Source organism: Phyllobates terribilis, unplaced genomic scaffold, assembly GCF_046119375.1.
Source record: "Phyllobates terribilis strain yellow unplaced genomic scaffold, ASM4611937v1 Scaffold_5__5_contigs__length_657084704, whole genome shotgun sequence".
Classification (NCBI taxonomy): domain Eukaryota; kingdom Metazoa; phylum Chordata; class Amphibia; order Anura; family Dendrobatidae; genus Phyllobates; species Phyllobates terribilis.
The window spans coordinates 505,751,593-505,776,788 of record NW_027362765.1 but is presented as its reverse complement, the minus strand read 5'-3'; the positions used below and the strand labels follow the sequence as shown (position 1 = coordinate 505,776,788).

General features: G+C 43.6%; 3 protein-coding genes across 7 annotated transcripts in view; 2 read left to right on the top strand and 1 right to left on the bottom strand.

Moving 5' to 3' along the window:
* Positions 1-6,598, top strand: part of RUFY2 (RUN and FYVE domain containing 2) — a 142,445-nt gene extending 135,847 nt beyond the window's left edge. The window contains exon 14 of the mRNA XM_073685607.1: positions 6,550-6,598. Within this exon, the coding sequence (XP_073541708.1) occupies positions 6,550-6,583 (34 nt within the window). The 3' untranslated portion in view covers positions 6,584-6,598. The remainder of the gene's footprint in view (positions 1-6,549) is intronic.
* Positions 1-13,659, bottom strand: part of BLOC1S2 (biogenesis of lysosomal organelles complex 1 subunit 2) — a 40,352-nt gene extending 26,693 nt beyond the window's left edge. Inside the window, exons 1-3 of one of the 4 annotated variants that reach the window (XM_073685610.1) lie at positions 13,518-13,659; positions 7,095-7,218; positions 2,791-2,907 (exon numbers count right to left, since the gene is read on the bottom strand). In XM_073685610.1, coding sequence (XP_073541711.1) covers positions 2,791-2,907; positions 7,095-7,176 — 199 coding nt within the window. In that variant the 5' untranslated portion in view covers positions 7,177-7,218; positions 13,518-13,659. Of the gene's footprint in view, positions 1-2,790; positions 2,908-7,094; positions 7,219-12,981; positions 13,006-13,422 lie in introns of those variants that run through there. The other 3 variants (XM_073685613.1, XM_073685612.1, XM_073685614.1) reach the window with 3 other exon arrangements.
* SLC25A16 (solute carrier family 25 member 16) lies at positions 13,644-24,546 on the top strand. 2 transcript variants are annotated; one of them, XM_073685609.1, is made up of 10 exons: positions 13,644-13,943; positions 15,769-15,884; positions 17,200-17,292; positions 17,452-17,585; positions 20,396-20,459; positions 21,309-21,430; positions 22,581-22,647; positions 22,977-23,139; positions 24,042-24,110; positions 24,311-24,546. In XM_073685609.1, the coding sequence occupies exons 2-10, from the start codon at positions 15,791-15,793 to the stop codon at positions 24,474-24,476; spliced, it is 972 nt and encodes a 323-aa protein (XP_073541710.1). In that variant the 5' UTR covers positions 13,644-13,943; positions 15,769-15,790; the 3' UTR covers positions 24,477-24,546. The 2 variants fall into 2 exon arrangements, with proteins under 2 accessions (XP_073541710.1, XP_073541709.1); XM_073685608.1 differs by having other exon boundaries at positions 13,651-13,943; positions 15,743-15,884.
* Positions 24,547-25,196: the final 650 nt, after the last annotated feature.

Genomic DNA, 25,196 nt, shown 5'->3' with positions numbered 1-25,196 from the left:
CTTTCTTTCCTTAGTGTTTGTAGCAGTTCATAACACCCATATCATCAAAGGGGAGAGATTACTTTTTAGAAGCTTTAGTTATGGCTGCGTCTAGTTTGGGAGCCTTCTCCCAGGAGGAGGAAGCCAAGTCCTCAAAGGGGTACTTTCTTTTAAAGAATGGGGGGAGAGAACCCTTTCTTTCCGGCTTTTGCCACTCTCTATGGATTAGACCCTGAAGTTTATCATTAAACGGGAAACATTTTCTCTTCCTCTGCCCCAGTTCTCTGAACATGACGTCTTGGACTGACTTCTCTGGTCTGAGGTCCATAATGCCCATGGTTGAGCGAACCGCTTTAACCAACCCGTCAACTTCATTTAATGGAAAGCAGTGCTGGCCTGAACCACTATCCGAGGATGACGAAGATGAATCGTCAGAGTTCACCTCCTCGGCTGATGGAAGGGAATAATCAGGAGTTGGGGAGACCTCATGGTTAGCTTCCTTCCTCTTAGACTTTTTAGAGAGGAGTTTGCTCACCTCTGATTTAACTAGGGTTTTTAAGCCTGAGGCGAAACTAGGGGTCTCATCCGCCAAAGCTCAAATAGCTGGTACCGGTTTAGCTGGAGGACCTTTCTTAGCCGGGGAATCGTCCCTAGGGGCTGCAGATTTGTCCGTCTTGTTAGAGTCACGATGGCCGGCGCCTGTCATAGAGGCGCAGCTCCTGTAATTGGCGCTTTCTCCCTCCAGTTGCCTGCTCCAGCTAGCATTCACCTGCTGTTAGGGGCGGCCCTACCCCGGCCGGGGTGCCGCTCCCCCAGCGTCCTGCGCACAAGTCTGGGGCTGCCAACCCCAGAAAGGGGCGCAGCCCCCCAATGCTGTGCCCACCTCAAGTTGGGGCTGCCGTCCCCAGATAGGGGCGCAGCCTCCGTCATCACGATCCATCTGGCTGGAGCTGCCACCCCAGACAGGAGCGCAGCTCCCACAGCCCAGGGCACAGGACGGTACTGGAGCTGCTGATCCCAGACAGCGGCGCAGCTCGACAGCACGCTTCTTCCGGACATCTTCACAGGTAAGCCTGTCAGAGGTTCCCTTCATCAAGGACAGGAAACCAAACTGAGGCGAGAAGAGAGGGCCGCCCCTTTTAAGCCTGTAGGTTTCCTGTCCTTGGTGGGCGGATCCCCTCTCTCGTGGTGCTGTCATGGTCGACCGATAAACATTTTCCATTTCCAGTTATCAGACAAAGCTGCACCATCTTGCAATACAGAATAAAAGGAAAAGGATTACATTGTACATTCTCATTAAATCATTATTAAGGCCCTCGCACCCATTTCCTCCTTCCCAACCCGGTACAGAACTCCAACGAACCATTGTCACAAAACCATATTCTTAAAGTGGATGTTCGGTCCAAATCGATGTGACTGTAGACTTATGATTCGCTGGTTTCCGACCCTGGACTGGAGGGTGTGTATGTGCTATACATACTCCGGGCCAGAGCCCGTCTAGTGGACGCGGCCTTGCTCCATACAAGTGTATGGAAGTGAGGCCGCGCCCACTAGCCAGGAGTATGTATAACTTATACATACACTCTGGTCCCTGCTCAGAAACCAGCGAATCCCAGCAGTGCACAGTGCATGCGCTGGGGGATTCATAAGTCTGCAGTCACACAGAACGACTGCAGACTTATCGATTTGGACCGGACAACCCCTTTAAAGAAGTACACCCTACGAGCTGTAGTACTAAGAAGGAGATAACATTGAAAAGAATCTATCCCTGTGAAAGAGAGACGAGGGCAAACCTGGAGTATTCAGTCAGAGACCCCATATCCTTTCAAATTTACTGATCAAATTATATTTTTAGTATATTCCCTTTTCTAATCAAATAATGTTATTTAATCTACGTCTTAATTGCCCAATATTTGGTGGGTGTTAATCTAGCTGATGGAATGCCAAGAGCTTTCGTGCCTGAAATGAAATACGGCCAATACCCAAGGATAAGGGGGCATGCAGATCTGTTCTGTCATCCATTAACCCCAGAACGCAGATATGGGGTTCAGATACAAGCTTCACGCCATATACCTTTTCCACCAGAGAGAACCCTCCTCCAATAGGGACCTATCTTTGTACAGTCCCATATTATGTTTAACAAGTGTGCTTCCTCAAACCGACATCTTGCATCTGTGCAAAATCCAATTTTATACAAGAAACTAGGGGTCCTATAAGTATATCAGAGAGTCTCTGGGCCTCCTCTCACTGCTCCAAGGAAATAGGGCCCACATCTGACCTTTGATACTCCTACCTATCTAAAAAATGGGGGTTCCTCAAGCCCTGCCATGCCCAGGAGGATGGATACTACATCCAGCTTGCAAACTAATGGAGACGTGTCCACACATGTACATAGAAATGGGAGAGAAAGACGTGGATATTTCCACGCTGCTGATGAGTAGATGGAATATCCAAAGCCAAGAATTTGTATAAATGCTGTTTTAACCACATCCAAATCTTCAATCTACTCATCAGCAGCGCGGAAATATCCATGTCTTTCTCTCCCATTTCCATTGGATCTGTCGGATGACCTGTGGATCTGCAGAAGCTGGAGTTTTTCATACCCACACATTGTTGTGTGATCACAACTCCATCAGGTTAAAATAAACTATCTATTACATGTATTTTATTCCTGGTAAGAGCCTATTGTGCTTTTTCTGCTCCCTAGCTCCTGTATATATACACTCATGTACATGACTGTCTTCAATCATTTATATAGGAGTTACTGAAGCCTAGATTTAAAAATAGGGAACAATACAAAATGCCACTTACTGATCAGCTCCCCAGTGAGGTAACATGACATTTTACTAAACATATCACTGCAAAGCTCATTAATATCGGCTTCCGGAGGCTCCACTGCCTCTTCTGCTGTTTCCACTGTAGAATCATCTATGGTTAAAGGGAAAAAACAAACAAAAAGAAAAAACACATTAAGGCTATGGTCACACACTGAGTTTATGCAGTGGTTTTGGATGCATTTATTTTTTATTGCAAAATAAAAGCTGCTTTTACACTGTACCAGCAAAAGCTATGAGATTTTAGAAATCTCATGCACACACTTGTTTTTTTTTCTGAATGAATTGGACAAGTGTTGCTTTTTTTGAAAACTGCAGCATGTCAATTCTTTCAGCGTTTTTTTCACCACAGAAAGCAATGAGAAAGTTCAAAAACGCTGCAAAAATGCAACTGTGCATTGCTGCTGCTTTTTGGTGAATGGAACTAACTTTATTAAACGTGTACTGTAGACAGATGACATGTAATCTGCATCAAAAACGCAGAAAAAAGTTTTTTATACATAACTTTTTTACTGTCAGGCTGCGTGCACACGATGTGTTTTTCATGCGTTTCCGCTGCGGAATTTCCACAGCGGAAATGCATCAAAAACGCATGGTAATCCGCACCCCATGGTCCCCAATGGCATTCCGCAATGTCAATGCACATGCTGTGGATTTTTCCGCAGCGTTTCTGCAAAGCTCATAAATCCGCAGCATGTTCATTAATTTTGCGGAAGCGCCGCCATTGACTTGCATTGAGACGCATAGGATCTGTGTCTGTACATTTGTACAAGTGGCTTCTATGCGTTTCTATGTGTGGATGGTACCCAGTTCTGGAGGAGAGAAGACTCTCATCCAGACCTGGGTACCATTGTACCTGTAAAAAAAAAGAATAAAATAAAAAATAAAGTTTATATTCACCTGTCCGGCGGCCCCTGCAGTGCTTCTCCTTCCAGGACCTGAGATGACGTCACGGTCATGTGACCGCAGGCTGTCTCGCGAGAGCCCGGCAACCAGGAAGAAGCCAGGACGAGCGCTGCAGCACACGCCGGGGCATCGGGGGTGAGTATAGCTTTATTTTTTTTATTTTTACGGTCACACTGTATAAATCCATGCCGTTTGCATGGATTTATATAGTGTGACCTAGTTGTCAAGCACTTTCCAAGTGATGCTATCGCCTGGAAAGTGCTTGTCAGTCCACATGCGGAAACACATGAGTTAACGCATGTGGGTACGCATGTGAATCCGCATGTATTCTGCAGGAAAAACGCATGCACAATCTCCATGCGTTTTTTCTGCCAGGGAGATGCAGAAATTTTCAGCTTCATTTCTGCATCGTGGGCACATAGCCTCAAGAGAGCAGGTTTTGGCAGCAGAAAATAACGCAGCAAAAAAAGCAACGTGTGAAGAATTGATATGCTAATTGTACCAAGGCCCAAAAAAATTGGTGATTATATATACAGTACAGACCAAAAGTTTGGACACACCTTCTCATTTAAAGATTTTTCTGTATTTTCATAACTATGAAAATTGTACATTCACACTGAAGGCATCAAAACTATGAATTAACACATGTAGAATTATATACTTAACAAAAAAGTGTGAAACAACTGAAAATATGTCTTATATTCTAGGTTCTTCAAAGTAGCCACCTTTTTCTTTGATGACTGCTTTGCACACTCTTGGCATTCTCTTGATGAGCTTCAAGAGGTAGTCACCGGAAATGGTCTTCCAACAATCTTGAAGGAGTTCCCAGAGATGCTTAGCACTTGTTGGCCCTTTTGCCTTCACTCTGCGGTCCAGCTCACCCCAAACCATCTCGATTGGGTTCAGTTCTGGTGACTGTGGAGGCCAGGTCATCTGGCGTAGCACCCCATCACTCTCATTCTTGGTCAAATAGCCCTTACACAGCCTGGAGGTGTGTTTGGGATTATTGTCCTGTTGAAAAATAAATGATGGTCCAACTAAACGCAAACCGGATGGAATAGCATGCCATTGCAAGATGCTGTGGTAGCCATGCTGGTTCAGTATGCCTTCAATTTTGAATAAATCCCCAACAGTGTCACCAGCAAAGCACCCCCACACCATCACACCTCCTCCTCCATGCTTCACGGTGAGAACCAGGCATGTAAAGTCCATCCGCTCACCTTTTCTGCGTCGCACAAAGACACGGTGGTTGGAACCAAAGATCTCAAATTTGGACTCATCAGACCAAAGCACAGATTTCCACTGGTCTAATGTCCGTTCCTTGTGTTCTTTAGCCCAAACAAGTCTCTTCTGCTTGTTGCCTGTCCTTAGCAGTGGTTTCCTAGCAGCTATTTTACCATGAAGGCCTGCTGCACAAAGACTCCTCTTAACAGTTGTTGAAGAGATGTGTCTGCTGCTAGAACTCTGTGTGGCATTGACCTGGTCTCTAATCTGAGCTGCTATTAACCTGCGATTTCTGAGGCTGGTGACTCGGATAAACTTATCCTCAGAAGCAGAGGTGACTCTTGGTCTTCCTTTCCTGGGGCGGTCCTCATGTGAGCCAGTTTCTTTGTAGCGCTTGATGGTTTTTGCAACTGCACTTGGGGACACTTTCAAAGTTTTCCCAATTTTTCGCACTGACTGGACTTCATTTCTTAAAGTAATGATGGCCACTCGTTTTTCTTTACTTAGAATTTGTATTATGGCAAGAAAAAAGCAGCTAACAGTCTATTCAGTAGGACTATCAGCTGTGTATCCACCTGACTTCTGCACAACATAACTGATGGTCCCAACCCCATTTATAAGGCAAGAAATCCCACTTATTAAACCTGACAGGGCACACCTGTGAAGTGAAAACCATTTCCGGTGACTACCTCTTGAAGCTCATCAAGAGAATGCCAAGAGTGTGCAAAGCAGTCATCAAAGCAAAAGGTGGCTACTTTGAAGAACCTAGAATATAAGACATATTTTAAGTTGTTTCACACTTTTTTGTTAAGTATATAATTCCACATGTGTTAATTCATAGTTTTGATGCCTTCAGTGTGAATGTAAAATTTTCATAGTCATGAAAATACAGAAAAATCTTTAAATGAGAAGGTGTGTCCAAACTTTTGGTCTGTACTGTATATATATATTTTTTTTAATTTAAAATCTGCAACACAGGATACCTACAGAAACTAGAACAGAGATGGGAGAATTAAGATGCGATTGTAGTCCACCCAAAGGGAATATACCTTCAGGATATGCATATATTGATCTGGCCACTGAGCTTCATGAAGTTTTGATGCAATCTATGTCAACTTGGCCTTAGGGGCACGTCTGTATGCCAATTATGTGGCAATAACGGAAAAAAAAACAATCAAACTTGGCAGATCGAAGGAATCTGTCACAGTCTGCCGTGTCCCTGAAGGCGCCCATAGTTGGTCTGAAGTGACCTTTGCAGCCATTTACAGTTGGTAGGGTTTAGCCAGCTTTAGTATATTAGATGATTTGTTATTGGCCATGTACCAATGTAGATGTCGTTTACCAGCTAAGGATTGCTGCTAATGCCTTAAAGTTTAAAATAGGGAATTGGCGTTCTACTTACAATGCTATTTTCTTACATAATATGGAAACACCTCTGAGGCCTGTTTCACACCATGTTTTTATCGTGCACTTGGGGTATCCATTTATGCTGTAAAAATATGTTTGTATTTACATAAAATATAATGGTAAAAACGTATGTCATGTTGAGATCCATTTCATATGTTTTTTTTGCACATATCTGTTTTGATCCAAATGTACTCTGCAGCAGGACAACAACCCCAAACATCCAGCCAATGTGATTAAAAACTATCTTCAATGTAAAGAAGAACACGGAGTCCTGGAAGTGATGATATGGCTCCACACAGCCCTGATCGCAACATCATCAAGTCTGTCTGGGATTACATGAAAGAACAAAGGATTTGAACAAGTCGAGATCCACAGAAGATCTGCGGTTAGTTCTCCAAGATGTTTGAACAACCTCTGTGCCGAGTTCCTTCAAAAACTGAACAAGTGCAGGTGTACCTAGAAGAAATGATGCTTTGATGCTGTTTTGAACGTAAAGGGCATCACGGTAAATATTAATTTGATTTCTCTTTTGTTCATTCACTTTACATTTTATTAAAGGATGAAAATAAACTACTAAAACTTTTATCTTTGAAAGCATTCTAACTGAGCAGCATGTTTTTTTTCACACCTTCCTAAAACTTTTGCACTACATGTGTGCAGATTCACTGACAACTTACCCAAACTAGGTCCACAATAGTTATTATCTTAAGGAAACTAATAGAATGAAATGACTTTGTGCTTCACCTTGTGCCGCTGGCTGAGATGCAGAAGGTGCTAGCGATGGCTCATCTGAAGAGAACGTCTCTGCGGCCTCTTGTTCTGCCATACCGATAACTGCCCTGGAGGTGTCTTGGCGAAATACAATTTTCTGTGAAAAAAAATAATGATCAGTTATAAGAGAAAAGCAAAATCATTTCTAAAACACAGTATAAAGGTTCGGCCACATTTTTGGGGTTTCTATTCTTTTATGAGCCCCGCTATTGTGCCTCTTTCTACAAAAAAAGATTACACTTACAAACTCTACGAAGACTGCAAATTATTAGGCCACATCAAAGCGTTCATGTGACAGCACCATGGGATCACATCTTCTATGGAGTGCTTAGCTGCATCTGTAGATGGGCGCTGCCATAAGGGCAAAGTCACAATAGACTGGATGTGATGGCACAGGAGTGCCCTATACATACATGTACATACTTGTATTATTAAATATCATTTGTGAGAAAACCCCTTTAAGGCACAAAGCCATATTACACATCAGTGACGTGCGAATACTAAAACTTGCATATGCACTGCAAATATGGCCAACAGACTGCAAAATGCCACTACTTAATATGGAGCTACTCAAAGGCCATTGCCATGTGAATGAGCTAAATATGCAAAGATAAAAAGGGTAACAAAATCTCAAATACCAAAGCCTAAAAAGGATATACACATACAGAGTCTTTTTGCTGAGTTTTTGAAGCAAAAACTAAAAGTTTTTCATGAGTTCTGAGGAGTATTTGGAGCATTTCCTCCCAGATTCTGCTCCAAAACACAGCAAAAAGACTCAGGCCACGATTCATCAAGTTTTTCATGCCAGTCTTAGAGCTGGTCCAGATGGATTAAGAGGTGCATGCTTCTTGATGAATCAGTAGGGTCTGAGAAGTGGTGTGCATTTTGCCACAAATCTTACTCCAGATGGGGCTGTAGTACGATTGTGAACGTCGCCACTCATCAAGAGCTTAATGAGGGGGAGGGGTGGTGTAACGCTCCTATCTGGCCTCAGCTCTGTCCACTTTGTCAGATGTGGGTGAAAATGGTGTGAGATTGCCAAAAGTTGCAAAATTTCAGCACAGTCTCAAGTTGCACCAAAATCTTGTGCATTTTTCAAAGCTTTTTACGCCAGACTTCAGGCCCTTAGTTTGCCCTTCGATGTTATCAGCCCCCTCTCCTAACAATCCTCTCTTGGGAAGAAGAAAACAGATTTAGAAATAATTCCACTAATTAGAATGGAACTGTACAGTATTTCTGACTGTGGATGCAAGGCTGAAAGAGCTTTGTGCCTCCCCTGCACACATCCCATGCTGCCTAGGGAATAGAGCAGCACTACAAAAGTAGCACTAGAAGAGACCTGATCACTTTAGCAAGGAGCCTCAGTGACACAAAGCTTTCTGACCTCTGGTGCTCTAGCGCCACCATCAGCTCTTGGTATGTAGAACAAAGAATAATGTGAGCTCTATTTCTCTGCTTACAATAGGCATGTATGAACATACAGTTCTGGCAAAAATTAAGAGACCACTGCAAAATTTTCATTTTCTCTGATTTTTCTCTTTATAGGTATATTTTTGAGTAAAATGTACATTGTTGTTCTATTCTATAAACTACTGACATCATGTCTCCGAAATTCAAAGCTAAAAATTTTGTATTTATTTACAGCAAATGAGAAATCGTCAAAATAATAAAAAAGAAGCAGTGCTTTCAGACCTCAAATAGTGCCAAGAAAACAAGTTCTTATTCATTTAGAAACCACAATATTCATGTTTTAACTCAGGAAGAATTCAGAAATCAATATTTGGTGGAATAACCATGGTTTTTAATCACAGCTTTCATGTGTCTTGCCATGCTTTCCACCAGTCTTTCACACTGCTTTTGGGTGACATTATGCCACTCCTGGCACAAAAATGTAAGCAGTTCTTCTTTGTTTGATGGCTTGTGACTATCCATCTTCCTCTTGATTACATTCCAGAGATTTTCAATGGGGTTCAGGTCTGGAGATTGGGCTGGCCATTACAGGGTCTTGATGTGGTGCTCCTTCATCCACACATTGATTGACCTAGCTGTGTGGCATGGGGCATTGTCCTGCTGGAAAAAAGTCCTCAGAGTTGGGGAACATTGCCTGAACAGAAGGAAGCAAGTGTTTTTCAAGGATAACCTTGTATGCGGCTTGATTCATACGTCCTTCGCAAAGATTAACCTGCCCAATTCCAGCCTTGCTGAAGCATCCCCAGATCATCACCGATCCTCCAAAAAATTTCACAGTGGTTGCAAGACACTATGGATTGTATGCCTCTCCAGGTCTCCGACTAACCATTAGACGACCAGGTGTTGGGCAAAGCTGAAAATTAGACTCATCAGAGAAGATTACCTTACTCCAGTCCTCTATGGTCCAATCCTTATGGTCTTTGGCAAACTTCAGCCTGGCTCTCCTTTGCTTCTCATTGATAAAAGGCTTTTTTCTAGCTTTAGATGACTTGAGGCCTGTCTCTAGGAGCCGGTTACGAACTGTTCTTGCCGTGCACTTCACCCCAGCTGCCATTTGGCATTCATTTTGTAGGTCACTTGATGTCATCCTGCGGTTGCTGAGTGACATTCGAATAAGATGACGGTCATCCCGGTCAGTGGAGAGTCGCTTTTGCCCTCTGCCGGTCTGTAGCTTTGTTGTCCCCAATGTCTGCTGCTTGACTTTGTTGTAATGGACTGCCGTCTTCGAAATTTAAAGGATGGAGGCAACATGACGCTCACTGTAACCCTCTGCTAGTAAAACCAGAATTGAGCCCTTCTTTTCCTCACTCAAGACTTTTCTTTTCAACTCCTTTGGCATGGTTACAAGTTATTTTTTCATTCAAATTACTTTTGGGCTATTCCTAGCACTTGTTTTGCCATCCAGCTTGTCCTATTGCAAGAGGATTGTGAAGACCACAGCAGTGTTTCTTATACTTTCCCTCGTTACATAAGATTTGGTTCAGGTCATCACCTAATCAGAAGCACATTAAGTAGAATGAGGTGGACTTTGGTTGGAATTTAACTGACACTGGAATGGAATGGCTGTCAGACATGTAGAGAAAACTGTGCAGTGGTCTCTTAATTTTTGCCAGAGCTGTATATGTTCCTTGATACACAGAAAAAAGTTGTGGGAAATACCCTGGCTTTGGATTGCTCCATGCTCTTTACTTGAATTTTCATAATTATTTCAATTAAAGCGCTACTTCAATGTTTTTTTTTATTTTAGCACTGGAGTGATGCTATCAATACAAGTTCCCTGACACTAGTATTATACTCACCAGCTGCCGTCTTCAGCATTTCTCTGCGCACCTCCGCTCCCGTGCCACCATCTTGTGATCGCAACTTCTGACTGACCGGAAGTCAGAGGTAAAGGTCACAAGCTCTCAGTGTAAGTCTATGAGAGTCTCGTTCTGGCCCTCATAGACTTGCATTTAGAAGTGACTTTGGGATCACCCAGCAAACACTGCAGCGATCCGTCAGGTCACATATTTTAGAAGACGACCGGAGCGGCGCCGATAATAGATGAATGGGGCGGCTTGTGAGTACATTACTTGGGGCAGGAAACTTGGAATAGAGGCATCACTCCGCAGTAAAATTTAAAAAAAGTGCTGGCATTATGCTTTAGGGTTCACTCACACTAGCGCTCAAAAGTATAGGTCTCATTCTCCTCCAGGAGAGTGGGATGATTTTTTTCTCACTTGTCATCCGTGTGCTGTCCATTTTTTTACTCGGCGAATTGTAATGTGTTGGTAAAAATCGGATTCCATGCGATTTTTTTTCTCGCATTGCACCGATTTCTGAGTGAAATAACGTGCTGCAATTTTTTTTCTTATGCCGAATACAGCAGAGAAAAAATACACAGATAGACACTGCATCACAGATTAACATTGGTCAGAGTGCAATCTGATTTTTTTTTATCAAACTGCACTGGCCCGATTTATATGCAAGTGTGAGTGAACCCACCAATGGGATATCCAGGACTTAGAATAAATAATAATAAAAAAAAAAAAAAAGTACCTATGCATTAACAGGCAGCTAGTTGCTACCTACCTGCCAGTTGTGCCTGGCACCATTCTTCAACGGGTCGTGACTTCGACATCATGCTGACTGATAGCCTGCTCCCCCAGTTAGGCAGAAGGGAGACGGTGTAAATCAGCAAGACATCAGAAGTCGCGCCCTGTCAACAGAGCAGAGAAGAAGCTGTCACTATGTTGACGTGATGTCAGAAGCAGCCGAATCGCCAGCAGGGTGAATGGCACTGGGCACAACAGGCAGGTAGGCTGCAACTACCTGCCTGTTAGTGCTTAGGCACATATTTATTTTTTTTATACAAAGTCTCATATCCCCATTAAAGCACTGACCACAAATGACTAAAAATTATTTTGCATGAACAATACACATTGTACAATCATCTGGATCACTAAAGAGCTTGTGATGGGGCAGAGATTGGTGGCATACTGCTTGGATAATCCATTAAGGGGTTATTCTCATCTTCATAGAAGGATATTGTTGGCTAGTACATGGAAATACAAGCACTTTTTCAATTTAGGGTTTATTAAAATTGTAGCCATTCTTAAATTATTAAAACTCTTCTGTTCTATACAGCTCATTGCCTAGGTAACCGACCCTCACTGCTGTCTATCAGCAGTGGCCGAAGGCGCACAGTGCTAACAAGCTCTAGTTCTATGGAGCTTATAAGCACTGCTTTGAGGCTGGCCAGGATTACTGGAGTGTGATGTGATTTTCAAATCCCACCCAACTTCAGGACACAGCTTACAAGCTAAGCAGCAGCGGAGGTCGGTCTCCTAGACAACAAGCTAAACAAAAGAAAAGTGTAAATATTTCAAGAACAGCTGCAAATTTTAATAAACAGTAAATTGCAAAAGTGCTTGTATTTACACGCTAATAAGTTAGGCCAGTTCTGGATGTTCTTGACACATGGATTGGGATCACATCACAATGCCTGGCCAGACCGCTGGGTCTCCTGATCCAAGCCAGCTGACTCATAGGCATATATGAGATAATTAGTTCATGTCAAGAGACCTGGCAGTTGCCCTGGGTATTGTGATGTGAGCACAGTCTGTGTATTATGAATGTATGAAACTGACCTTAAAGGGTCTCTGTAAGCACAGAATGACTGTTCACACCAAGCACAGGCGCTCAGTGCTTGATGGTGGAGCCAATCATTTATATACACCTTAACACCTGCTTTTTTCCACCTATCTGTGCTGACAAGATCCCTTTAATCAAAAACAGCCCAATCAGTTAGAATATGTGGGAAGACCTGATAAGGCCACATTCACACATTCAGTATTTTACATCAGTATGTGTAAGCCAAAACCAGGAGTGGGTGATAAATACAGAAGTGGTGACATGTTTCTATTATACTTTTCCTCTGACTGATCAAATTGAAGTTGTGAACGTGGCCCAACAATGAGACCAAATGCGGCTTAATGTCCACCTCCGCGATGGCCAATGGATATGATTCTGTTTAACAATTGTGCAGCCAGTGGCCCGCCATAGGTTGCCAATGGCAATGTTAGATTTTCATTAAAGCCACAAAGTAAAAATTACACATTGAAAGGTCGTCTGCATGATTCAGGACAGGTCCCTCCAGGGTGAGAGACATTCTGTAACATCTCTCCATTCTGGCCAAGAGATGAGGAAAAAAACATGGGTATGGAGCTCACCACACTGTGGAATTAGTCTGTGGAGGTTGGGAATTTAATGGTGGGTGCCGATCCCACTGGTGAGTGCAGCCAACGTAGAGGAAAAGAGGATTGTGTCCAGTGTGACCATCCAGGTTGGTCGTGCTGGACACACAACTCTTTTCCTCTATGTTGGCCACAGACGACCCTATTAGACTTACCACAGAAGAGTAATCATTTTAGCCCTAGGGTCAGGTGAACGTCCCATAATTACGGTCAGCTTTTCCCTACAATATGCCCCCGATCCAGCCTGAGAGGTCTTCACCCATCAGGTACAGACCACAATGCCCTATAATATAGGTGAATGTGGTCGGGCAGCACCCTGCAGGACACAGGTCACCAGAAAGCCGAGCTGCTGGACTCCTGGCCGAGTGCTGCAATAGTAGCGGCTCATCATAAGCAACACAACCAGCTCACTTCCATTACGGTGCAACGTAGCCGCAAGCTTTAATGGCGCCGTGTAGACTTGCGCTGAATGTTCTATCCGCGGGCAGCGGAGCCATCCTATGGCTACAGGTCTGTGCACATGGCAATGCCAGGTATGAGTGCGCCTCTAATGGAGGGTTCAGGTCACACTAGAGAGAGATTATATATCTACATACACACAGTTACAGGACTATGCAGCCGCTGAGCGCAGTACACACGGGCAGTTGGTGGCGGCCGCTGCACGTCACTCACACAGCACCATCACTCTCACCTAGCGGCGGGCAGCAGCGCGCTACTTCCGTGTTTACATCCGGTCGCGTAGCTAGATACGCCCCCTCACGTCTTACGTAAACGTTACGTTCGGAAGTGAGGGATCAGACTTCATCCTGGCACAGTGTCCGCGCTCCGGCGCCATATTGGCTGCGCTCTATTTTATTATAAGCCGCGATATTCAGTCTCCAACAAAATGTCTGCTGGCTGGCGTAAAGTGTTATTATTGCTGAACTCTGCCTGTGTAATGCGGCTGCGCAGATGTTGTGGCTAAAGCATTGGTCAGAGTACAGTTACACACACTGCTCAGAGCTGCCAGCCGAGGTAGTGAAGCGCAGCATTTGGGGTAGCTGGAGCGGATCTTGCCCAATATAGCGCCTGTGCTGTGCCCGAGGTGTGATGTCACTTCCTGAGCCCACACTTGCTGGTAAGACCCGTGTGCTGTGCGCAGTGCTGCAAGTCTGTGCGGTATTGTCCTCACATCTGGTGCCGCCATGCAGTGTGCAGGACCGGCTCTGCCTTACTGCGCCACTTTCCTGGGGTTCTGACATATCCCTTAAAATAGTACCGTGCACATGACCCCTGTATTGGGCTGTTGTGTTACCTGTGACCTTCATCATTTCATGAAATTAAATGTTGGTGTTTGTTCACATGTATGATGTCCGGTTCACTCGCCATTATTCAGGAGTAATTTTGGTTGTGTGTTCTGATCTGTGTGTCTCATTGCTGGAGACTGGAGTGTATAACTATGTTCTGCCGTGGATGGCGGAGCCTGGGCACGGGTCCTGCTGTGGGTGGCGGAGCCGGGGCGCGGGTCCTGCTGTGGGTGGCGGAGCCGGGGCGCGGGTCCTGCTGTGGGTGGCGGAGCCGGGGCGCGGGTCCTGCTGTGGGTGGCGGAGCCGGGGCGCGGGTCCTGCTGTGGGTGGCGGAGCCGGGGCGCGGGTCCTGCTGTGGGTGGCGGAGCCGGGGCGCGGGTCCTGCTGTGGGTGGCGGAGCCGGGGCGCGGGTCCTGCTGTGGGTGGCGGAGCCGGGGCGCGGGTCCTGCTGTGGGTGGCGGAGCCGGGGCGCGGGTCCTGCTGTGGGTGGCGGAGCCGGGGCGCGGGTTTTGCTGTGTCGTGACCTTGCCTGACTAACCTTGTTGTGTACAGGGCATTATCAGTTCTCTGGTCAGACAACTCTGCTTCATTCTCTCTTTGCTTTGTTTGCTAATTTTTGTAATGTGTACTGAGAGACAGGTCACTTATCCCTGACTAATCCTAGACTAATGACAGACATCACCTGCAGTGATGAGCTGAGATAGCATGGGTTCCCTGATCTGTAGTGCTCTGTATCAGAGCCAGCATTACATATGACTTTTTATGACATGAATGGAGCGGCCATCGCACATACGTACATACATACATCGCACTTGCGCTCCGTTCTAACAGGTATAAAAGCGCACCGTTCTGCTGATTGGTGCAGGTCCCAGCAATCAGACACCCACTGATCAACAAGCTATCACCTCTCCTAGCTGGACGACCCCTTTAACACCTCCAACAATTTGTAATAGTAGCGCCTCTGCAGGACCGGATGATACGAGCTAGCCCTGCTTCTCATGCTCATCCATGTGTTTTTGAGACACTTTGACCTAGTCATTACAATTTAGTCCTTGAAAAAGTCGCTCAGAGTCTTCCGCTTGTCCATGTTTCCTGCATCCAACACACAAATGTCAAGAAGTGACTGTTCACCTCCTTCCTAATATGTCCATCGTAACATAATAATCAATGCTATTCATCTGTCAGTAGTCTTATTGTTCTCGCTGATCAGTGTATATGTTGTTCTTTATGGCTGTGTTAGGTTACGTTCACATGAGCCACTGAATGGATCAGACCGATTACGTGGACCTGAGAGTCTGTAGAAAATCAGCCGAGTACACTAGCCCATAAGCTGGCAGTGGGCCCCTGTGCTGTCCGCCTCCACACTGACCATAACTGCATCGTGTGAACGTACCCTAACGTGGTTCCTTTTTATTCAGGACGTATTGAACATGTAGCGATGCTCTGTAACTGTTGATGGTATTAATATGTTCATTCTCTCATCATTTTGTAATGTTTGAACATTTAATATGAAATTGAACTAAAACAAGGAAAACTAAATATATTTTTTTATCTAAATTTGATTATTAAATATGAAAACTTTTCATTTTGCAATGTAAATATCTTACAATTATCCCCCCCCCCCCCCCAGTATTCTTCTATATATTTTCTATATAGGAAACATGCATTATTGATCAAAATGACTTCTGAGGCTGCTATTACTCCGTCTAAAGGCCGACTGCAGAGCCCCGGATACAGAGATTTCTATTGGCTTCGTTCTTTTGTGGCAGGAGGTAAACCACTTTCTCTTATCCTAAAAATAACTGTGTGTTTATAGGAACATAAATTTAAATTCACTGAATCAGAAAGATGCAGCTGAAGCATTTACAGAAATGCAGAACAACTGGAGTATAAAGTACCTGCATGCTATTATAGAGATATATCTAGCTGGGCTTAAATCATTGTCTTAAAAGGAATTTGTCACCTGTTTTTTGCTACCCCATCTGAGAGCAGCATGATGTAGAGGCAGAGACCCTGATTTCAGTGATGTGTCACTCACTGGGCTGCTTGCTGCAGTTTTGATAAAATCAGTTTTCTTTGCTGCAGATTTACCAGTCCTCTGAATGCTGAGCCCTGTATAACCCCACCAACACCACTGATTGGCAGCTGTATACACTGTGCATAGGCAGAAAGCTGCCAATCAATGGTGGGGGCAGAGTTATACAGATGTCATGAATATGGACGGCTACCTGGCATCAGGTTTACTAGTTTGTTAGTGATGATTTCCCACTGATAAAACAGGGATTTTATCAAAACTACAGTAAGCAGCCCAGTAAGGGACACATCACTGGAATCAGGGTCTCTGCCCCTACATCATAGTGCTTTCAGATTAGTATGGTCACATAACTTTTGCAGATCTCAATAAAAGACAATTAGTTGTTCAGTTGTAATTGTACTTCCCACAAGGTTCCTGCGCCTCTGCCTTTCTAGAATAATGCAGCGTGTTTATAAAGGTGCTGTGCGCCATTGCGCATCATAAAGGTATTGAAAAACATTGCTCAATGATTTACTATGGTGGGAACATGAGCCCTTAGTATGACATTGACAACTTTGTATAAGGATAATTACATTAGTGTTCACCAGTGAATATCCTGTACAGCGATTGTCCCACAATCACAACCTATCACCTATGCACAAGATAGGAAATTAGCTTTTGATCACTGGGGGTCCTGTGTCCCCCATTTGAATGGGGCGGTGGTTGTGTATGCATGTTCCCACTCCATTATTGTCTGCTGCTAAAGAAGCTGGACCGCTACAGCGCTCATCCCCATCATCAGCCCCATAGTTAATCACTGCTCCATTCGAACAGGGAACTCAGGACCGCCAGCGATTAAACGCATCCCCCACCTTTGAAATGAACTTGGAAGCAGTGGTATGGTCTTCCAATAAAAACAATACCTTTTCTGTAGAGATGCAATGTGACAGTCTTGAGAAATAGAACGTAGGAATGTGTCTTCCATAGTGTTCCCCTGAAAATTTTAGTAAAGGTTTAGTGTATGAGTGTTGTATAATATAATGGTAACACACCCTGTCATCATTTTTACATAGGTGTTGCAAGCTGCTGTGCAAAAACAACCATTGCACCTCTGGACAGGATCAAGATTTTGTTGCAGGCGCAAAATGTCCATTACAGACACTTGGGTAAGAAAAACTTCATAATAGATTCAGTGGTTTTCACTCATTTTTTTTATTGGTGATTTTAAAGGAAAGATAATAGTTTGAACAGAATGTCATGCTGGTTTACCACGGAGAAATGCTATACTCCAGCTTCTGCATCTTACGATTTTCCTTTTTCCATAGGCGTTCTAGCCACTGTGTTCGCTGTCAAAAAGAACGAAGGTTTCTTGGGATTGTACAAAGGAAATGGGGCCATGATGATTAGGATCTTTCCTTATGGTGCCATACAATTTATGGCATTTGACAAGTATAAAAAGGTATTCACTCATTTTTGTGCTGTAGTTTTAGAAGCCGACTGTGTCAGTAAAGTGATACAAACTGTGTAAGCATCGTACATTCGCCTACTCTAAAGCCACAATACAGGTAAAGCACTTTACATTGGCGAGGGATGTGTATGCAATTCTTAATCTGTTGCATGTGTTGTTTTTTTGCATCCTGATGCTATTTGCCTCTCTGTATAATAAAGGTGCCCATACACAATAGCTTAAGAGTTGTCCACTACTTTCACATTGAATAGGGCATCAATGTATGATCGGCCGGAGTCCTGAACGTGGCACCCCCGCCAATCAGCTGACATCGGTGGCGGCGGCCGGAAGTCCTTACCTGCAGTGCCTGGCCGTCCATCTGTAGTGGTCGCAGCAGGGTACAGAACATCCGCCTCCCATTCAATTGAATAGGAGGAGGATGTACAGTAACAAGCGGCGGCCACTACAACTTGACGGCTAAGCACCGCAGGTAAGGACTTCCGGCCTGCGGCCGCCGTCTGCGGGTAGGGCTTCAATGTGAAAGTAGTGGACAACCCCTTTAACATCAACCGAGCCTACCATTTTAGTCGGCATTGGTCAACCATCTAATGTGTACAGTGGCATATCGATTCTTCCCTGGTGATAGATGGGAAGGATGAGTATCTTGAATTTCAACAAGACTGATATTTTGTTCTGAAGGTAGATTAGACACCAGAAGAGGTGTTCAGCAGTGGGAGGGGGTAGTTGGTTTAGGAAGAATGGCTGCCAACCAAACAACCAAGCAGATAAGTTGTATGACCACTATAAGACCAAGCATATGACTATATTCTTTCTGATCTCCTTTGTCCAGAAACATAATAAATCAGGAGTGATGGTTTAGCCATAGCTTTCCTACAAACATGCAATTTATCTTCCCTTTCCAAGGTCACTTTTACCCTTTTAGAATTGAATGAAAGAGAAAAAAACTCAGGTATATGTGTCTAGGTAATCAAAACCACAATGCTAGATATCCTCATACTGGTTAAAAAAAAAAAACGCTTGTCACCCTCCCAATGCCGGTGGGTTCTGTTCTGGCGTTCACCTGGTTCTCGACCTCCACACACCATAAATCGCCACTCAGCCAATCACCGGCCACAACGGCGCCCCCTCAGTCAATTACTGGATGAACCAGCATTTTTTTGAGTTTTGGTGTCAAGATCAGGAGCAGAGAGCAGCGAGGAAAGGTGACGATGTGAGTGTCAGGATGAGCCCTGCAGGAGATCGGGGAGTGCGATTTTATAGATTCTTTTATTTATTTTTTAACTTTTCTCAGGATTTTTAGCAATAATTCTGATTCCATGGAACACCCGTTTAAACTTTTAGGTTATGTGAAAATGTATTTCTACTTAGTGTAGGAATGCTGTAACCATTTTATTACAAGAAGAAGCAAACACAAGCTGACTAAAGGTTGCATGTTTGACTGATAATTGTTTTCCAATATAAGCTTCAGCTCTGCGCTGAACCTTGTGACAAAGCCTGGCACTTAATCTTCTAGTGAGTGTCACGACACCCATTTCTTCCTCCTAATCTGTCTCTGCAATGAACAACACAGCTGTTATTGAGTGGCTGTGCATTGAGGCCATGTTCACACATTCAGTATTTTACCTCCGTATTTGTAAGTGAAAACCAGGAGTGGGTGAAAAATACAGAAGTGGTGACTTGGTTTTTTTAAGCGTTTCCGCAGTGGCAATTCCGCTGCAGAAGCGCTTAAAAACCGCTTGGTAGAAGGTCTGCCATGTTTCCCAATGATAATCCACATGTGTTGTGCACATGCTGCGGAAATTTCCGCTGCGGATTATCATTGCGGAAAAATCCGCAGCACTACCAATTATTTTGCTGAAGCGCAGCGTTTCCGCCGCCATTGACTTGCATTGAACGCATGGAATCCGCATCACTTCATCTGTACATGCGGATTCCATACGTTTCAATGTGCGGATGGTACCCAGGTCTGGAGAAGAGGAGACTCTTCTCCAGACCCGGGTACCATAGTACCTGTAAAAAAAAAAAAAATTATACTTACCTTCTGATGGCCCCCGGTGTCCTTGTCTCGGCTTGCCGGCAGCTTGCGGTAGACTAGAAGGACCTGCGGTGACGTCATTTAGTCATGTGACGGGTCACGCGACCACTGACGTCGGCAGGTCCTTTAGTGTACCGCGAGCTGCCGGCAAGCCAAAACAAGGGCACCGGTGGCCATCAGAAGGTAAGTATATATTTATTTTTTACCATTCTTTCGGTCACACTCTATAAATCCATGCCGGTTGCATGGATTTATATAGTGTGACCAAGTTGTCAAGCACTTTCGAAGTGATGCTAAAATCGCTTGGAAAGCGCTTGTCAACCCGCATGCGGAAATGCAAGTGAAGAACGCTGGAAAAACGCATGTACAATCCGCATGCGTTTTTTCTGCCAGGGAGATGCAGAAACGCTCGGGAAAAAATCCAGAGCATTTCTGGATCGTGGGCACATAGCCTTATACTTTAATCTGATTGTTCCACTCATGATTTTGGCTTACAAATACTGATGTAAAATACTGATCGTGGCCTAAGGGGGTTTAGCAAGATTGTAACCCATCATGAACAGATGGGCGGTAAGTTGCTGATGGCTGGGCCCCGATCGCTGATGAATCTTGGCACAATGACTATCTCCTTCTTGTATTATCATGTGTGGCTGTACCCTGGATTGGATGATCTGACACTAGACCACATCCTGCTTCAGATTCTTCTTAAACCATATTGTCGTTGTGTTACTGGATTCAAAAGTAACTCCCCAATGTTTACTTCTAGTTACTGCGTGTAAAACTTGGGAAATCAGAACACGTGCACAGATTAATGGCTGGATCTATGGCAGGTAGAGTATCACTATGTTATGTGTGACACCTGTAATAAAATAGTAAATGGCATTTAATCTTTCATGTGCCCTTAAAGTACCACGCCTGTGTTTTTTTTTATTTCACCTTTGGAGTGGTGCTTCTAATGTAAGGTCCCTGCACCCAATATTATACTCACCACCCGCCGTCTTCTGCTCTTCCCAGCACCTGCAGGGTCCGACACAGCCATTACACAGTACACAGCAGGGGCACATTTATAAGATTATCTCAGCACAGGAACATTTTATTTAAAACACATCCAATTGGGGAAATTATTATTCCAAGATTTATTGATTAAAAATGAACTTTGTTCATGGGACAACCTCTTTTAACTATTTTACTCTGAAGCGCTGATTAGTAATGCCAACTATGGAAAGAAGTGTCCACTGTGCACTTCCCACCCACCCCAGGCTTATTCCTGACTATTTGCATATAGAGAGTGAAGCCATGGAGGCTGGCTGGACATGGAGACGCCTGAGGGGAGATGCCCAGCGGACAATTCTCCTGTTTGCTCTTTTCCTCCTGATTATTTTTGCAATCCTGCATTGAGGTGTCGTGCCTTTTATATTAGGTTGTTCATAATTAGGAACTAATACTGACTCTGGACCACATCGTACTTATGGCAGCATGAAATTGCTGACAGGTTTTCATTAGTGTACAGTTATAGCTACAGGGGGACCCAGATACAGGTCTCGGCCTCTATATCCCACGGCAGAGTTTACATGTAGGAGGGTTGATTTGTAGAGAACACTGAATAGTTGCTTGAATTGTCCTCTAGTTGTCTAGTGTGTTCTGGCACATTGTGTAAGTCGCTGTCATTGATGTTCCAGGTATCACCGCTGTCATTTGTACCTATCCGCTCGATATGGTCAGGGCCCGTCTAGCGTTTCAAGTGAAAGGCGAGTTAGGCTACAATGGCATCGTACACACATTCAAAACAATATACACAAAGGTATGTGATATGTTTTTTTTTTTTTTTTTTTTTTTTACTTTTTAATATTTTATATTAGTCAGAATATTAGTTCCATTTATGTATGTTTGTCTGTCTGTATTTTCCCCTTTTTTCTTTCCAAAACTCAATTATTCTCTCTTATTTCACATTATAAATGTGGCAGTGATAGCCATGAGCAATGATCAGCTTTCTGAGAAGCCAATTTAACCAGCTGGATGAACTCAAGTGGATGAGACGCAGCTATGGGTTATACCTTTTATCATGTGGTCTCATATTCACTCACGGCGACATCATTCTATTATCTAGATGTTTTCATTTATTTACATCCTCTCCTCCTTTTATAAAGACCTTTTTTTTCTTCTTTAAAGCCCATCTGTCAGCAGGATTGTGCTCGGTAAACTACATACACTGTCAGGTGGGCGCTGTTACACTGATTAAATTGATACCTTGGTTGATGAAATCCATCCTGTGGTTCTTGTGTAATCTTTACTTTCAGTTTGGAAATGATATGCTTGTGCTACGGGACATCCTGTGGGGGGCGCTCTATCTGGTGCTCTGCTTATAAATTCATCTTATGACAGCTCACTGCCTTCACTGACCTGCCTCCTATTTTACCTAGCCCCGCACTACTAGATGCATTATGCAAAATAGGAGGCAGGTCAGTGGAGGCACAGTGAGCTGTCATAAGAGCCTACAGATGAATATGTAAACAGAGCACCAGATAGAGCACCCCCCCCACAGTCCCAACCCGAAGCACGAGCATATCATTATCTCCAAACTGAAAGTAAAGATTAAACAAGAACCACAGGATGGATTTCATCAACCAAGGTATCATATTAATCAGTGTAATGTCGCCCACCTGACAGTGTATGTAGTTTACTGAGCACAATCCTGACAGGTGTGCTTTAAATCTTATTATCTCATTAGGTTATTCTATCATTTCATGATCAGTGGGGGTCTGAATTTTTGGACCCACCCAAATACTGACAATAAATATGATGCAGTTGTGGTTTAGTGATCTATCCTTTTCACCGGATATAAAGTGATCATACCTAAACCATAGCACATAACTTTAGAAGTTGGGGACCCTTTTAACGTTACCACATTTTGCCTGCAGTGCTTGGATTACCCTATTTTTTGCTTATTGTAGGAAGGGGGCTTTCGTGGTTATTACAGAGGACTTCTTCCAACAGTTGTAGGGATGGCTCCTTATGCAGGTAGGATATTATGGAAGCGTCAATTATATATACCAGTAATTATTAGAAAACAAGAATTCCTCTTTAGGATTTTCTCAAGGACCTGAGACCCCCGGCTGTTGCTCTGCAGTGTGGAATTGAGCTTGTAAACCTCATGTGCAGACTGCGCTCATGCAGGAGCTCAGCAATTCAGAACAATTTTTTGATCAATTGGTGGAGGTCCTAGGTCCTAGACCACTACCACTCTGCAGGACATGAAAAAAATGGAGAAGATGCATAAAAAAAGTCTTTAAGAAATAGTATAAGTTGGTGTTTGCCTTTTGACTGTATAGGTATCTTTTATTTCACAGGATTTTCATTTTTTACCTTTGAAACACTGAAGACGAATGGACTCCGACACTTTCCAGAAGTTCTGGGAAAACCATCTTCAGACAACCCAGATGTCTTGGTTTTAAAAACTCAGGCTAGCCTGTTGTGTGGTGGAATAGCAGGAGCGATTGCCCAGACTATTTCGTAAGTCTATTATTTCTACTTGTGGATTAATGTATTGCATGAAGCTACATTCTGGACTGCCACATGTGGATTATGGTTACATGGCATATCATTAAGATATGCTGCCAGTGTTTGATCGCTGGAGGTCTTAAAGAGGTTGTCCGGTCCAAATCGATAAGTCTGCAGTTCTCTGTGTGGCTGCAGACATATGAATATCCCCAGCACACGCACTGTGCGCTGCGGGGATTCGCCGGTTACTCAGCTGGGACTGGCGGGTATGTATGCGTTATACTCCCGGCCAGAGCCCGTCCAGTGGGTGTGGCCTTGCTCCATACACTTGTATGTATAAGCCGCGGGATGGGTTCTGGCCAGGAGTATGTATAACTCATACGTACTCGCCGGTCCCGGCTCAGAAACCGGTGAATCCCCGCAGCACTCAGTGCGTGCGCTGGGGGGATTCATATGTCTGCAGTCACACAGAGTGATTACAGACTTATCAATGTGGACTGGACAATAACCCCACTGACTGCTAGAACCAAGTAGAGGCGGCATTTAGAACGTACTATGACTTTCTGTGACACCTGAGCGTCACCGTCACTCTGTTCTAACAACTGGTAGTTGCGGTCTCGCTGATAAGACATTGACTGCATTTCTTAATGATGTGTCATCTATGAGACAAGCCCTTGTCACTCACATTTATGGGATGTACTGTTATGCCGAAACTGTGGGGGGCTTTTGCTATTGTTACACCAGGACCAGGGATGCTGATTTCCTTGCTCTTGCTGAATTAGAGCTCGCCTTTGCTTCATCCCAAGGTTACATGTGAGGTCGACCAGCACTGTGCTAAACATTGTAAGGTTTTGTTCCAATGTCTTTGGGTAAAGTCATGGCATTAATATTTTTATCACCTTAATCCCCTGCAGTTACCCCTTGGATGTTACACGGAGAAGAATGCAGTTGGCAGCTATTCTGCCAGACTCTGAAAAATGCCGGTAAGTAAATACGTGACTTGTCATACATCTGCTACCTGATAAACTTGCATCATAAATTATCTGGAATCAATGAAAATCCCAAATGTTAGTACAGAATCTCCAAGTCTGATGCGCAATAGTATTCACCATTGATGGCAATAGGACGAAATATGTCTGTAACCCAGACTGTAAGTATTTTTTTTTTTTTTTATCCCCCCCAGGACCATGTTGCAGACCGTTAAATACGTGTACAAGGAGCATGGAATAAGCAGAGGATTATACCGAGGCTTATCCCTCAACTACATCCGCTGTATCCCGTCTCAAGCTGTAGCGTTCACTACGTATGAGTTTATGCGACAGGTCCTGCATTTAAACAAGACTGTCTGATCTCCTACAATATAGTGGTTTGTACAGTGTAAATAGCTCCAAGTAATAAACTGAGCCAGCTTCCATCTGCTGCATTGGTTTAGCCAATTTTCTAGGATGTTGCAGATTTTACATGTAAATAAGATGACTTTTGTTTTGTAACATACAATCTTTTTAGAGTGATTTTATAAAGATGTCCTAATTCTATTTATGCTGCATCTTCCAAGAATAATAATAAGGTAATATCAGAAAAGAGAAATCCAGCTGACTGATTAGTTTTGCACAAAATATTTATATACATGTGTAATGTCACAGTGAATTCGGCACCAATGCCTTCACACATATTATATGGGTTTGTCTGCAGTTTTTTTTTTCTTTTTACTTAATTTAGATCAATATTTTATTATATTATATATGTTGTTTTTTTAGGTTTTATTATTTTTTTAAATTGGGTATATTATCACCATCAGTGTGGGGTAACAATTATGCTGATTTTTTTTTTTCGTTTCGAGACAGCATCATGCAATATTATTTCATAGGTACGGTACAGGTGCACCTACATTTCATTAGGCTTTTATTTTTTTATGTTTAAAGATATATAAAGTATGTTTGTTTATATGAGATCCGAAGCCAGTCCGTGCATTATGGTCCAAGAACAGTCGGTGAAACATATCAGATATCTGTGCAAATTTAAGAGCTTTGTTAGAATCCCTTTTAAATTGGTGGGTGCTAATGGCTGCC

Coding starts and splice junctions, on each gene's coding strand:
- SLC25A16 (XM_073685609.1), top strand. CDS start 15,791: ATGACTTCTGAGGCTGCTATTACTCCGTCTAAAGGCCGACTGCAGAGC. Junction 17,293..17,451: donor TGTCCATTACAGACACTTGG/GTAAGAAAAACT, acceptor CTTTTTCCATAG/GCGTTCTAGCCACTGTGTTC. Junction 22,648..22,976: donor AGGGATGGCTCCTTATGCAG/GTAGGATATTAT, acceptor TTTATTTCACAG/GATTTTCATTTTTTACCTTT.